The 17439-nt window shown below is 27.1% G+C and overlaps 1 protein-coding gene across 1 annotated transcript in view; it reads right to left on the bottom strand.

Moving 5' to 3' along the window:
* Positions 1-17073, bottom strand: part of LOC107440518 (SH3 and multiple ankyrin repeat domains protein 2) — a 132445-nt gene extending 115372 nt beyond the window's left edge. Inside the window, exon 1 of the mRNA XM_043047652.2 lies at positions 16910-17073. Coding sequence (XP_042903586.1) covers positions 16910-17058 — 149 coding nt within the window. The 5' untranslated portion in view covers positions 17059-17073. The remainder of the gene's footprint in view (positions 1-16909) is intronic.
* Between the last annotated feature and the right edge of the window lie 366 nt (positions 17074-17439).

Raw genomic sequence — 17439 nt, 5'->3', positions numbered from 1 at the left:
ACTAAAAATCGAAACGCACTATTGATGAGTTTAAAATTCATACCGACCATTGCGTCGAAATTAAGAAATACCAAGTCTGACACAAAATAGTATCGACTTACATACAGTCTCATTATAAATGCATTGGTCAAACAAATGAAACATCAAATTCACATTTCGGAATATTTAACTACCAATTTCGTAGCCTTTCTCATTGATAAGAAAATATACAGTCCATCGACCTGTTTCATTCATTCATATCATGAACGCCACAATCTGAAACGACATACCTCTAGATTTTATTGCAGATCACATATATTTTCAATGTAATAAAGGGTTGATAGCAACTAACTAAATGAGATAATGGACCAGAGAACTCGGCCTTAATTGCGAAATTAGAAGAAGCGATACTGGCATCATTTTAAGGAGGACATGGTAGAAGTGGGAGATCACTGTTCTTTTCAACATTTAATGAGCCGTAAAAAATTGCTAAAACTGTACAATCAATCGAATTTTGATTCCTCACGTATGGGAGAGAGGCGTAAAGTAGGTGATAGAAAATTAGTTCATTTTTCAAGGATCATCACAATATATAGAACACAGACAAAATTAAGAAATTCTAATTTAATAGTCGCTTAGAATTAGAAATGGTGTATAATGAATATATTTTTGCTTTGGATTTAAGGAAATGAGCATCCTACTTTGCTAATGAGCGTCTGGAAATGTTAAATTCTCGTGCAGAGAATTCTATAAAATGAAGGTTTGTTGAGCGTTAAGGAAATTTGAATTTGTACCTTTCCCTTTCTACGAAATGTTAATGATTATGCAAAGCGGCAAAGTATTTTAAAAGGCATAGAATATATCAAGAGCAATAACATCATTCGGAAAATCGCAATCCATGAAGAAGAAAAATTTATAAGTAATTTTTTCCAAAATTGTTTTTTTTTTTTCATTGTTTTTTTTTGTTGCAAAAATACTGAAAGTTATTTATTTTTACTTTTAACAAATTTATCATGATACTCTAATGAAGTTTAAATTATAAACTTATGTGATGAAAATGTGTTTAGAAGATAATAAAATATTTTAAGTGATCAAGAACAATAACAGCGTTTAGAAATTCACAGTATAAAAAAAAAAATTTAGTAACTAAAACGAAATTAAATTTTCAAAATATTCTATTGATATTATTTCTTATAACTCTAGATATAACTGCCATGAAGCATTTTTGGCATTTAAAATATAACTGATGTAACTATAACGATTAAATGTAAAATTAAAGATAAAAAAGGTAAAAACGTTAACACAGCAAATTACTTTCTCTAGATTTTCAATAATTATGAGATAAATATTGCAAAATATCTTAATGTAATTAATGACAAATATATTTAAAGAGCAATAATTAATTAGTAGAAAACATTTCTTCATGAACTAACTGCGCTTTTCTACTAAATCAATTTAAACCTACTCTTTTAAAAACTATAAAACTGGGGTTAGTATTTTTCACACTTTTGAGAAATTTATCTTAGAGCTCTTTCGAAATTAAAAGCACAATTAATTGAGAGTAATCAAAATAGATCGGGTTTTATAAACAAATTTTCGTCACTTTTGAAGTAATAATTTCTTAAATAATCATTTTTACTTAAGAATGATTAGCGAGTTCTATTCTATTTTAAATTAGAATTCCATTTAAATAATGATAGGAGTTATTTGTAGTTTTAAGCTCCAAAAAAAGAAGTTTTAGTTTGTTTATTAGTGATTAAGGAAAGTTTCTTAGTTATTTTTATACCAATTTTAATATAATATCAATTAGTCACTTAAAATTGCTTATTTATAATTATTTTAATTTAATAAAAATATTTTCTCTCACTAGACATTTATTTCTTAAATTAATTTGTATAGTAAAGTTTTGTTTCTTTCATAATTTATTTTGATATTAACTTCATAACTTTTAAAACAAATATATATTATTATTAAATAATAAAATCTAAAATAATTTCAGCACTAAATTTTACAGTAACTATATTTCTTTCACGAATTCTGATAAAGTTACTATACTGTATGGAAACGACATTTATGGTAAAAACAACAACATAAGCCTAGTTATTAAAACCAAAATATACGGTATTATGGTAACGTTCATATGGTAACGGTTTAGAGTAAATTCTGATTATCAAAATAATAATTCCTATTACCTCACATTTTGCAGAAGATACAAAACTAAAAAGTAAATTTAACAGAATAAATGGCTTAGGAATCATGATAAAATTAGCAAAAGTTATCACATTTACCTAATTATATCACTATATTTAATTGTTTGTTCAATCATATTCATTACCAAAGCGTTTTGGTGAAAATTACCGAGCTTTTTAGTGTTTAGATTTAGGAACACGGTAAATTTTTTCATAATTTAGTAGTTTTAACCAGATTTACTTTCTCACTGTTGTAAATGCTAAATTTGGAAACGTCAATTAATTTTAAAACACGAGGGACTTTTAGTTAATTTAATTAATTATAGTTTAATAATATAGTTAGTTTAATTAATTATAGTGTGATAAAATGAACAATTTTGTTCTTAATGTTATTAAATTGTAAAAATTTGACCAAAAATACCCTTCGCAATAACTGTTCGTAAGATTTATTTAAAAAAAATATTAACAACATAACTTTAAGACGAATAATTTCACATTCTAGAATAGCTTAAAATTTGTAATTCAAAAGTTACATTTAAATAAAACCATTAAATTACATTAAATTAGTTTAATTAATTATAGTGTGATAAAATGAACAATTTTGTTCCTAAAATTATAAAATTGTAAAGATTTGACCAAAAATGCCTTTCGCAATGACTGCTCACATGATTTATTTAAAAAAAATATTAACAACATTAAGACGAATAATTTCACATTCTAGGATGGCTTAAAATTTGTAATTCAAAAGCTTCATTTAAATAAAACCATAAAATTACATTAAATTAGTTTAATTAATTATAGTGTGATAAAATGGACAATTTTGTTCTTAAAATTATAAAATTGTAAAAATTTGACCAAAAATGCCTTTCGCAAAGATTGCTCATATGATTTATTTAAAAAAAATATTAACAACATAAATTTAAGACACATAATTTCACATTCTAGGATAGCTTAAAATTTGTAATTCAAAAGTTGCATTTAAATAAAACCATTGTGTGAAAAAAACTCATGTAATATTTATCAATAAATCTCAGCATTGAGATTCCGCTTCCCGATCGCAGAGCTCTGATGACACTTTGGAATTCTACATATGTGATTGCTATGGTTACACAATGTAGCGAAACATGCTGCCTCACTATTTGTTTAACTAAGCTGAAATGTTTTTCGCTAACCTTCGCAATTCAATGAAACATCTGGAACACTAGAGTAATTGATTCCAATGAAAGCGAAAACAGATCTCAAAATAGGTTATGTGTTGAGTGATTCAAGTTCAGTGCTAATATGTGATGTCAACTGGAGTTGCATATGTAAATAACATAATTTAGAAGAAAAAAAATTAGAACACGTTAACGAGACACTAAATTTGCGGAGAGTGTTCAGTTTAAATACCCAGTATTATTTTTTTAAAACAGAATGCATATAGTTTTTATATAGTATAGTACCTATATGCACTCTCTTTTTTTTTTTAAAAAAAAAGAAGTATATATAGTGTATATACATAGAAAGATATAGAACGTTAGAGGTATATATAATATGTAGAGTGCATATATATATATTTATATTAGAGTACTTTTTTTTTAAATTTGTATCATTTTATAAAAATAAAAAGAAGAAAATCTATAAAAAGATCCTATATACCATAATTAGATATGATTCAAGTCCAGTGCTAATATGTGATGTCAACTGGAGTTGCATATGTAAATAACATAATTTACATAATAAATTTTTGAGCACGTTAACGAGAAACTAAATTTGCGGAGAGTGTTCAGTATAAATACACAGTATTATTTTTTTTAAATGGAATGCATATAGTTTTTTATTTACAGTACCTACATGTACTCTTTTTCTTTAAAAAAAAAAAAGTATATATAGTGTATATACATAGAAAGATATAGAACGTTAGAGGTATATATAATATTGAGAGTGCATTTATTTATATTAGAGTACTTTTTTTAAAAATTTGTATTATTTTATAAAATAAAAAGAGGAAAACCTATAAAAAGATCCTATATACTACAATTAAATATGATTGTAGTATATAGGATCTTTTCAGTGCTAATATGTGATGTCAACTGAAGTTGCATACGTAAATAACATAATTTAGATAATAAATTTTTGAACATGTTAACGAGACACTAAATTTGCGGAGATTGTTCAGTATAAATACACAGTATTATTTTTTTAAACGGAATGCATATAGTTTTTTATATAGTATACCTATATGCACTCTCTATAAAAAAAAGAAGTATATATAGTGCATATGCATAGAAAGATATAGAACTGGTTACCAACTGGCGGCCCGCTGGCCACATCCGACCCGGCAAGCCTTTTTTTTTGTGGCCCACGAGCTAAAATATATTAGTTGTCATTTTTTGCGGACAATTTATGTAAAAAATCCATATGGGTTTCAAGTACTTTTCTTCCTTAAAAAACCTAATTTCTTAGTTTCTATGAAATTTAACATACCAGCCGTGAAAAAACTATTTTTCTCAGTTAAAAATCTACTACTTTTTTTAATTTGTAATTCATTACTTTTGTTTTGTACAACTTAAAAAAGTCTGATAGTAATATTTAATGTTGCTTCAAACATAAAAGAGTCCTATATAAAATTTTGATAAAGTTGCGGCCCGATATTTGATTGGTGTTTTTAATTGCGTCCCCAACGTCATCTAAGTTGGAAACCCCTGATATAGAACATTAGAGGTGAATTATATGTAGAGTGCATATATATATTACAATACTTTTTATAAAATTTGAAAATTTGTATTATTCTATAAAAATAAAATAAAAAAATAGATCATATATACTAGACGGAGGAAAATATTCTGGTAAAATTATTGTACTGCACGGTGATGATGTTTCTGGTAAACAAAACTACAATTCTGGTTAAATGAAACAAAAATATACGACATAAAAACTATTCATTTAGTAATTTTTCCGTTCATATGGTAATAGTTAACCGGAAGTTCTGGTTTTCAAAAATATAGTACTTATTACCACAATTTTAATTAAAAATACATAAATTAAAAGTAAATTTCACCGAATAAAAGGGTTTTCATACCACGTTCTAAGGAACCAAGAAAAATTACCACATTTTAACCCATATTATAAGACTATATTTTATTATAAATATTACCAGAATCAGCACAAAAGTACTTTAGTAAAACTTACCGAGATTATTGGTGTTTCCATTGATCATACGGTAAATTTTACCATACGCTACAAGTAATAAATTTTGCGGAATTCGAAACGCTTTTACAGATTTAAAACGCAGATTTTTGTCGAACACTAAAAAGAAATTATACTTTGAAAGAAAATGCATGGCATAAATTTAATTATAAATCCCATCTAATTTTCATATGTCTAATATAGAAAAACGAATGGAGTATTATATCAAAATAAATACACTATTCGATTTCAAAAAAATGTTTATAAACTTTATGCTGAACCCATTAATGAAATTAAAAAATGCAGAAAATACAGCTGTCTCGTTCGTTATAAAGTAGAACGAAATAAGAATAGAATGTATAAGTAGAATGAAAAGAAAATTTTAAAGAAAGATAATTTGAAGTTTAGCATATTATATTTGCACAATGTAATTATTAATTCCCGTCTAGAAGAAAAGAACTGCCTGCAGTGGTTTCTTTTTAATTTTATCTTTAGATATTGAGGAAGAAACAACCACGACATCCGAAAATTATTATGTTTCTTGCAAACAAAGCAGCGTTTCTTCTATAATGCTGGTAAATCTAAATCAGCTATTTAGGAGTTTTGAAATTTTTGAGCATAAAAAAATTATGAAAAAATCATAAGCAGTTTAATAAAACTGGTTTAGTATTCAGAATTCAACATCCATAAAAAAGCAAGATAAAATATTTTTTAAAGTACTGTTCATTTGTGGTTGATCAAAATTGTAAAATTAATTGCTTTACAAATTCTTAGTATATGAACAATGTACTCCATAATAAAGAGTGGGCCATTTCAATGCGTTGTAAAAAATTTCTATTTAAATTTCTGCTGTAAACAAAATTGAAGATATTCACAAAATGCAATGGAACCGAGTTAATTACAGGTTATTAGGTCGAATAAGAGTTTCTATACGAATTTACTACAAATATATACTGCAGCATTTCATTGTCCAAACACCGTAGGGCTGGCAATGAGTGGGTGATATAATTTTTACTTCTCTGAATTTACTTCTCCGGTCCCAACTAATTATTATTACAATTTTTACTACATTAAAGAATATATTTAAAACATCCACACCAGCTGCCAATGAAAAAATAAACTTTTAGTAAAAAACAAGAAATAATATTTAATTATCCTTATACGATTTTTTTCTTCGCAGATATAGAGTTTAAGATGGACGAAACCGAAATTTTAAAATGCTGGAATATTGACAATCATTATCTATATTTTACATTTAACAACATTCGTAATTTGTACATATTAAAGAATTATTGTTGTGTTTAAAAAACACTTAAAATATATTTTATTTAGTATCAGCATAAAATAATTTAATTAAAAAAAAGAGTACGTTTATAAGATTTTATGTTCTAAATACCCGGCAAATTTTAAATGTTTTATTTTTAAAATATGGGTGCATTTCTATATCATATTAAAATGTAAATTAAGGCTTACTAATTGTCACTGTTTAAATCTGAGTTAACACCTAATGTTATTTAATTTTCAGCGAATTACAGGTTTCTAAATTAGCTTCGCTACTATAAATTTGTTCATGCAAATCTAGGTTTTACTATACTCGTAGTATGCAAATCTGTTTATAAAGAAATTAATCATAACTGCGCAAGACACAATAATGATAACTTTAATGAAAATTTAAAGTTTTGTATCAAAAAGAGTGTATGAAGAATTTTTGTATAAGTTTTTGCAAATTAAAAATAATAACTTTAAAAAATAATACAAAAACTAATACAATTTAAAAATCTTACGTGTTATATATTTTGTAACACGTAAAATTGAACTCACATTTCTACACAAGACTGATCATTTTAAAGTAATATTTAGCTGCTGGTCTAACTTCTAATTATAAATTCAATTTTCATAAACATAAATTTATTTAATTATCTCCATACATGATGACAGTTATATTCAAAATTTAATTGCGATAAATTGTATTACCTACATTAATTTCAAAATAACTAGCGATAAATTATTATTATCATTATTTATTTATTTATTTGTTTATTTATCTATTTATTTATTTATTTTTGAGAAAGAGAGAGCGAAGAATGAGCAAAGAATTTGCATAAAATTTGAGCATAATTAAATCAAAATCAAAACCAAAACCACTCGAAATTAAGCTTCTGTTTTAACATCATGAGAGAACATGTTATGAGAGTTTTAACATTATGAGAGCACACTTTTTTACTTTATTTTTTGAAATTATGCTGAATTTGAGAAACCAAAATCAGATCTTATACACTGTTTATAAAACAAAACTAGTTTGGATATATATACATACAATACACATTAATTTTGACAGGGAATATTATTTTCAGAAACTAAATTCCATGAGGCGAAAACAAAACCGAAACAAATTGAAATTTAAGCATTCAATGAAAGCAAAAACAATTTTATTATCTTTTATTCATGCCGAAGAAAAGTTGAGAAACAATAATTTAATCGCATGAACTGATCGGGTTAAAGCAACGAAGCTAGTTTCGATTACAAAAACACTAACATCGTGTATTCCTCTAATAACGCCCCGCTGGGGTTTACGAAATCTCTCCGAAGAAAAGTTCACTGACGCGAGTAGTTAAGAAGAATAACTTAGACATAAAAAAAATATTAACTTAAAAAGCTAATAAGAAAAAAACTTACCCAAATATTTTCAATGATCCGTTATCCTTTTAAAAAAAATTGGCGAATCCAACTCTCTGGCAAATAATATCAACATCTTATTTATATGTATCTTCATTTCTGATTGATGTCAATAAATATTAAAATCCCAACATTCGATATAGAACATTCGACTTTGACGTTTAATTCACATTCATCTCCATAAAACGCACCAAAACATAAGAAAAAAAAATTAAAACTCAAAAAACTAGCTGCTTATTACAGAAAGGTCAGTGAATCAGCACCAGTATTTATCAACCTATGTTGGACCTTTAACGAAATCCACATGTCTTTTCGAAGTCCAACGTGCTTTACTGTACGTCAGGAACCACCAAACGAGCCCAACACTCACTTTCGGCCGAATGTAGGCATCATTCTCACTGTAGCATCGACCCGCCTGCGCGGAATGGTCCAATGCACACGTAGGGGTGTGCGCGCGCTCGTGTACTACAGAGAAGACTCAGAATGTAAACAAACAAGAACAGGTGATCGGCGCAATCATGCGTCTCTGCTGCAAAAAAAAAGATTTTCTGCTCCTTTTCCATTCAGGTGGTAAAGATAATAAACTAAACTTATGTGATTTTCCCGCTTGGTCAAATCACAAGAGAAGATTTCAGTTTTTTTTCTTTACTTTTTATGAAATGGACTGAGTCAGAAAGAATTTTCCTTTTTTAGATATCCGTTTACGACAAGCTACTAAACGAGCAGCTAAATGTGGACCACGGTGAAAATGATAAAAGTTGTATATAATAATCCATTATGGAATAATAATGTAAGAAAAGTTCTAATAAAATAGAAGTATTTTAGTTCAAAAAAAATTTAAATAAAAAATTAATAAGTGTTGTGTTTCATCAGCTTATATGAAGCCTTTACACATGGGCCATTTTGAACATGTAGCAATAAGCCTAAACTTGTTAATACATGTATTGGTTTTCAAATGTGCTGTTTCGTATTGAGTTTTTTATACGTAATTTCATATTGAATTTTTAATATCTCATTTCATGTTGATTTCTTTTATATGTAATTTCATAAAATAAAAAATATAACTTTCTATTTTATTATAATTTTTTAATTTTAAAAATGTTTCTCATTTACATCATCATCACAATCAAATCACAAGTGAAGAATTCAGGCTTATGATAAAATGGAGTCGGAAATTTTTTCCCTTTTTTTAGATATCCGTTTACGACACGCTGCCAAGCATTTAGTCCGCGGGACCAGGGTGAAAATGATAAAAGTTGTATATAAAAATCCTTAATGGAATTATGTAAAAATGATACTGATAAAATATAAGTATTTTAATTAATAAATAATTAAGTTGATATAATATAAAAAATAATATGTGTGATTTCCTATTGATTTTTATATACGTAACTTCATATTGAACTTTACATATGTTTTTTTATACTGATTTTTTATACATGTAATTTCATAAAAATGAGAATTTAATTGTAATTATTTTAATTTTGAAAATTGTTCCTTTTTAAAAACAATCTCAGTCTATCATATTACTATAAATAAAAGAAAACTCTAATTATAATAATTAATTATAGTATTTCAATGGAAAAAAAAAATTGTATTTTTGATAGTTTGAAAATACTATTTTGATTAAACTGTTATGACTTTCCTTTAAGCTTTTTTTAAAATTTTCTTTATGCTTTTTTAAGTTAAAAGTTTATTTTTAGCCATTACAATTAGCAAAAGAACGTTCGAAAAGAACTTCTATTTCGACTGTACTGTAAATTGAATTACGTCATAATACCGGTACTTTTGGTGCATCATCCGCAAAATCCATTTACCGTTAAATCCCTTCTACCGTAAAATCCATTTTTACCTTAAAATATATTTTATTTGAGTAATATTTATGATTATTACTGAATATTTAATATTATTACAGAAATGAAATATATTTTATTTCAGTAATATTTATTTTATTTGAGTGGTTCAGTGATTTTAAAGTAATTATTACTGTAAAAATTAAGATAGATTTCCGTTTATTGTTTCGTATCATGTTTCGGTAAAAATGGATTTTAGAGTAAAAAGAACCGGCCCCTTGAGTGCTGGTACTTTTTACCGTGATTTGATCTGAAATTTTAACAGTGTTTTCCTCTCAATGTATGTTTACTAATTGACATCATTTTTACATGAAATTCGTTAAACACATAACCGTCATACGGGTCGGGAAGGGTATTTAATCAGGGATCTGCCTTCTTATGACTCTGGAGATCTATGACAGTCACATTCGAAGAGAAAATTTTAATATTTAATCTGGGGAAAAAAATTTTTTTATTGTAATTATACAAATTCTTGATATTGCTTAACTCAGGTGTGGGGATTTCAAATTTGAAATTACTTTTTTTCCTAAATTTACAAATAATTTTAAAATGACATTTTTAGTCTACTTTTTTGTCGAAATATACAAGTTTAAAAATCCTATATATAACAGGATGTCGTTCATTCACACATTGAGACAAACTTCTAGGGGAGTTAGGGCACATCATCAAGATTAAAATTGCAAAGAACTCATGACCGGAAATGTCGTCATACACGACTAAGGTTGCTTCCCTATTATGACCAGTTCAAAAGCAGTCGAAGAAACTGTTCATAATAGAAAAGAGCCTCTAGCGGCATATGACGACGTTTCTGGATGTAGGTTCCTATGCATTTTCGGTTATTTTTATATCGCCTAACTCCCCTAGAAGTTTGTCATAACATTGATGCAACCACCTGTTATATATAACTTTTTTTAAATTTCGGCAAAATTTACTAAAATGTGTAATTTGAAAGAGCTGTTGCTTGGAGAGAGAAACTGTTAGCAAATTTGAAATCAGCTATACAAGAGTATCAAGGATCTTTTAAAAAATTTATGCAACAGAAAACAAACAAACAAAATTGTTCACGAGTGTCATTTTTTCAATTTTCAAAAAATTATTTTTCATATTAAAAATTCAAAAACCTTGTGTTTTACTTAGTTAAATAGATTAAACAAAAAAAGAAAGTGATAGTTTTTACATTTCTAGGGTTCCTGTACAAGAAACTTCATATAACCCAAAAGTTAGAAGTTGGAAAACAATTTTAAACAATTATTTAAGTGGCGCTTTTAAAAGCAAAATTCCTCACCTCTAAGGGTCACTGAAATTGTTGTACATAAAAAATTTAACTTTACAGCTTACAATTTGAAGGGAACAAATCGAAAAAAGGTAAGTTGTTTACTTTTTGGAATGAAGTAGGACAAGAAAAAAATCATATTTACATTTATAGTAAATGCAAAACTCATAAGTCCAAAATGATATGTGTTCTTAGGAGCAATTTATAAGGCGAATATTTAAAGTTCCCCACATATTGGTTTTCATAATCCGCGCCCGAAAAATGTTGCGATGGTTTTGATTAGAAAATGGAGTAAAAAATAATGATAAAATTATCGTACTGTATGGTAATGATGTTTCTGACTGAAATAAACTCTATAAAAACTAAAACTAATAAACTGAAGAAAAAAACTATAATTCTGGTTAATAAAACCCAAATATACAGTATTTAAACCATTTATTTGGTAATTTTTTCGTTGATATGGTAACAACTTATTGGAAGTTCTGGTTTTTGAAAGTCTTGTTCTTATTACCACACATTTAGTAAAAAATAAAAAACTGAAAATAAATTAAACCGAATAAATATGGTTTTTAATTCCATTCTCTAAGGTATCAGATAAAATTACCAAATTCAACCATATCTACCAACTTTTATCAGATATCATAAAACCATATTTTATAGTTAATTTTACTAACCTCATTACCAAAGCACTTCGGTAAAAATTTATCAAGCTTTTTGGTGTTCCCTTAGAGCAGTGTTTCCCAAAGTGTGGTACGCGTACCCCCAGGGGTACGAGAACAGTTTATCGGGGGTACGCGTTCTTATGCGAAACATCTTGCAACAAAAGAACATTTCAAAAATTTTTATTTCAAAACAAAGCTAGCCATGAAAATTTATGATCACGTATTTTCTATTAGCTATTTTTTGCAGAGTTAACAGTTAATAATTAGTGGTGCCAACAGCAAATGTTAATTAACTTTTGTACAATTTTTTACAGTAAAAAATCTATTCATTTTTTTATTAGTGGTACACAGCGTTACGAAAAATTTAGAAAGGGTACACAAAAGTCATAAGTATGAGAAACAATGTCTTAGAGCAGTGTTTCCCAAACTTATGGCTTTTGTGTACCGTTTCTGAATTTTTCGTCGCGCTGTGTACCACTAATAAAAAATTAATGTATTTTTTTAAAAATATGTTTATTTTTACTAGAAAAAAATTGCACAAAAGTTAAAAATCACAACTGGTTGTTGACACCACTAATTATTAACTGTTAACTCTGCAAAAATTTGCCAATGCAGAAATACGTAATCTTACATTTTCATGGCTAGCTTTGTTTTGAAATAAAATTTTTCGAAATTTTCTGCAGTTGCAAGATATTTCGCATAAGAACGCGTACCTCCGCTAAAATGTTCCCGTACCCCTGGTGGTACTGCGTACCACCTTACTTTGAGAAACACTTTGAGAAACACTGCACTTTGAGAAACACTGCCTTAGAGCAGTAAATTTTACTATATCCTGGTAGTTTTGACCATGTTTCTTTCTTAGTGAAGACTTTAGTTGATTTCTTTGTTAAAATTATGACTTATTGCAATTAGAATTACAAGTTAAATGACAAGTTACGTTTTTTTCTTTACTTTACTCATTATATTTTTAAATTTAGCGTGCTGTAAGATTTAGCCCTTGTACAGAATTTCACTTGAAATGCCTGAACATTCGCAAGAAATCGCTTTACCCAACTGATTTATCTCTTTCAGAAAAAAGTGAATGTGCAGAAAAAGCGCAGTTCTAATTTATAATTGTTATTTCTTACTTATTCTATTTCAAGACTCGGAAAGCAGGGAGAAAAAGAAAATATACGTAACCTGACGTGTAGTGAATTCAAGTATCATAAGCTAGTCCAATTTTAGCACGTTTTCGCAGATTTTTGCAAGCGAGCGATATTTTGCCGTGAACACCGAGAAAATGGGATAAAAATATTGTTAAGTTACAAATGTTTGACTTCCTGTTTCTCTTCTTTTACGAAATGAAATAATGTGGAATTAAGCAGTATTTTTATTCATTGTTTTCAAATAAAGTTTCTGAATTACATTGATATAACTTCTGCTTTCTGAAATATTTGTTTGTTCAGACTTTTTGAAACAAATAATTAAATGATAAATATGAAAAAAATACTGAATTGGCGAGACATTGGCGGAAATAAATATCATCAAAAACTTAGAACGTTTATTTAAGTAATTCAAGTCCAAATAGTTACAATATTTTTTCATAAATAGTAAGTTTTTTAATGTTATAAATAATGCAAAACAACAATTGAAATCATTAAATTATTAATTGTTCTAATAATTTTGAAAACAATTTTGAGAAAAGGGAAGAAAAAAACGTTTAAAATAACCTACATATCTACATGAGCGTTTAACAAAAACTGCAAATTAAAAATAGTTTTTTATGAAAAATTAAAAAAAAATCGTTACTAACACCAATCTATTCATGTTGGATAACATATTATATTACGGGGTAATAGTGTACCCCACCAAAGGAAATAATTATAGACCAATAAGGGGGGACACAATATGGTCCTAGTGTGTTGAATAGCGTTAAAATGAGGGAATTCGCAGTCAATATTATGTATTACAACATGGCCCTATATCTCCCCTTATTATTACCTTTACGGTCTTAAAATCATTTGCAACTAGTATAGTTAAAAAACCATGAATACAAAACTGTACGGTTTTTTTTACCATTTACAACTAGCATGACTTCAAAACCGCAGAAAAATTTTAAATTGAGATTTGGACCAAAAAATTTTACTGGACATGTGCTTTTCGTTAGGTAATGGACAATAGAGCTATGTAGTGGTTGAGTTGTGTTTTATGAAATGAAAAGTGGGATGTGGTTTATTTAGTTTATCTGGTTGTTTAAACTAAATCAATGGAATAAATTGTTAGTAAACCATCTTTTCCGCGAAATTTTTATCAGTGTAATAAAGATATGTTTGCTTTTTAAGTGAAAAATTTTTGCAATTAAACCATAAATCAGTTTCAATGCGTATGAAAATAAGTGTTGTCAGTAAATAAACAGACAGAAAATTAATTAAAAAAATTAATAAAAATATAACAGTAAAAAAGTAAATAAGAAATGTCACTACATTCACTGTAAAAAATGTTAGTTTACCCCTCACCAAAAATTATGGCAACTATACACCAAAATTTTTACAGTGTAAATGTAGTTTCAAAAAGTGCATCGCAAACATGCATGCTATATTTGAATTAGTGGTGCATAAAATAAAATAATTTCTCATGTAGATGTTCATAAAACAGTTTCTAAGGTTTTTTAAACTTTGTTATAGTAACAAATCACGACGAAGGAACTTTTTTTCTATTTTCTGCTCGATTGAAATGAGTAAATAAAAAACTAAAAAAAAATTAATAAATCCAAAAAAATAATGTAACAAAAAGATAACAAAATGTGAACATCCGTTTTGATAAGTTTAACTTGATTTTATACAATATCGCATGTTTTTGTAAAAGATCATGAAAAAGTGACACAACTGGTTGAAGAAAGAAGTCTTATTATCATAACCTGAAGATAAATCCCCCCTTTTATTTACCCCCATTCCTAAGATAAAGCGAACAAATTTAGTAAGATATTTGCTTAAGGGTATATTTTAGATGATTTGGGGTGTGACAAAAATGTGAGGGAGCCTGCTTCATTTGCAGAGGGGCCTCTTATAGGATTTCGCTAGATAACTCGTTTCAGCTTTCAATATACAGAAATAATAATAAATCATTTGTAAAAACTGCCTGATTGCTAATCAAAGACACTACAATCTTTTTATTGAGCTTTGCAAAAATTGCATTTTTTATTCGAATTGCAATTTTCTTATGTCCATTTAATCATACTAATACTTTTGATCTATTTAGTGTTTTTAATGTTGCAGATAATATTAGAGATACTCCTTATATCATTTAAGATAAGAACTATTCTCCCTTAATAAATGTATTTTTTTGTCCACAAAAAAATTTTATTTTACAAAAAGGAACAAATTTAAAAGAATAAATTAATTGTAATGAATACTAGACTTAGCACACTTGCAGCACAAAATGTCCCGGTTGCGATTTCCAATCCAGCGGCTTTAACGATGCGTTCTTGTGTTTGGCCTTTTCTTAAATAATAATTAAGAAAAGCTTGATTCTTGACACTTTTTTCAGTTTTGGTTTAATTTTAAAATATTAACTAAATTGAAATAAATTTTATATCAGTTTAGTTTCTTAAATTGTAAATGAAATAAAAGCTTGCACTATAATTGGAACAAACTACAGAAAAAAGGAAAATCTAAAAAAAAAAAAATAATTTAAAAAAAAAAAGAGTCGTTAAAGACCGCTAGATTGTAATTTAGCGTCCCAGATATCTTTCTTTGAAATTTCGCTAACTTTTTTACAAAAAAATTTTTGAGTAGCATTATTTGACATGAAAACTATTCGCATGGGATTAATTTATATATTTTTTTTCACCAAATAAATTTTCTTTTATGAAAAGAACATATTTGTTAGATAAATAATGTAATAAATATTAGACTTTGTACACTTGCAACGCAAAATTTTCCGGTTATCTTTTTTTGAAATTTTATTAGTTTTTCAAAAAGATAATTTTTATTTAATTCTTCAAATTAATAGGTGCCATTTGATGCGCTGTTATAATTCCTATTTTATTAATATAGCATCATATTTATAGATACAAATATCGTTCGACATAAATTATCCCGAAACATCTATAAAAATCTATATCACTCCTCAAAAGCGTTTTTGATGGTTTCAAATGCTTATGACGTAAATTATTTAGCACTATCTATCTGCGAGCAAATTGTATGAGCTGTGAGCAAAAACTTAAACCAAAATTGTGCGGAAAAAATGCGATTAAATTTTGCAATATCGTTAACAATTAATTAAATTTTTTTTGGATCTTTTCATGTTTTGTAAACAGTGGAGATGAAATATGCAAAAAAAAAGCATAAGTTAGAAAATAATTCAAAATATTATATCCAAAGAAAAAAAATTAACACATGTCCATCTTTAGTCTCACATGAATAATTAAAAAATTTTACGCTAACAAAATATGAATATTTAAATATAAGAAATAAAGAAATTTTTCCTGTCAATAATTAAAAACGGCTTTTTTTAATACAAATTAAACCATACAATTATATAGAAAAACAATAGTTTCATTTAATTATTTATAAGGATTAGTCAGAATCAAAAATATTATATACAGAGAAAAAAAATTAGCGAATATCAATCTTAAGCCTTGCATAAATTAATGTAAATTAATTTTAAGGTTAATGTTTAATTTTATGTTAACAAAATATGAATATTTAAATGAAATAAAGAAAGATTGCCCCCTGAGAATAAATAAAAAATGCAATACATAATACAAACCAAACCATACTATCATATAAAGAACAATAGTTCCATTCTAAAATTAATATGTGGAAAGCTTTGCGAAAAAAATAGAACTCTGAAATAATTTTAGATGCGCAACTTGAAAATTTAGTTCCCCACGTCTGTTTTGATGCAAGACAAGTTACAGTATGCTGCTGCCTTGTGGAAACAAAGTGTTTCTATTAGCTTTGAGGAAAATTTTGTTTATATCATCAAAATAAAACTATCTGAACTTATCTGAATCTTAAGTTACTTATCATCTTTATAATCTTAATTGTTTTTATTATAATAAATCTAATTATAAAATGCTAAAAAGTTCATTTTATAAAATAGTATGAATAGAATCAATTTTATTACCTATTTTGACAGGTGAACTCATTACTTGCTTCAACTGTTTTATTTTTATTAAAATCAATCTTCAAATTTATCATTAAATTTTTCAACCAAACCATTTTGCCTTTTTCAGGACTGGACATATCAGGAATCATTTTTTTGTTAACATCCATTTTTTCTCTTCTTTGGTACCTTAAAACAAAAAAGCACCACACAACAACCAATCTCCTGATAAATTATAACCGGCTGTGTAAATATCCACTTCCGCTATAAAGGGAATTCCGCATTCATTGTTGTAACATACCGAACGGCTTATTTGAAAATGCCATGAATCATTTTATAACACCAAATACTCCAAAAGTTAAACAGAACATGTACTGTTCAAAGAAAACACATTTTTTCGGTTCGTTATGTTTCAAAAGCAATGAACGACACAAACCCAAACTAATAATACTTTGATCATCGGCGTATTCCTTTGCTATGCGGTACAATAAGGCGTGAGTTTAAGTTTTTAATAACATCTTATCTAATCAGTATTATTATCATTCTGAAAA

Source organism: Parasteatoda tepidariorum, chromosome X2, assembly GCF_043381705.1.
Source record: "Parasteatoda tepidariorum isolate YZ-2023 chromosome X2, CAS_Ptep_4.0, whole genome shotgun sequence".
In the NCBI taxonomy this organism is placed as follows: Eukaryota; Metazoa; Arthropoda; class Arachnida; order Araneae; family Theridiidae; genus Parasteatoda; species Parasteatoda tepidariorum.
Note: the sequence above shows the minus strand (reverse complement) of the source record. Positions and strands in the feature narration are given on the sequence as shown.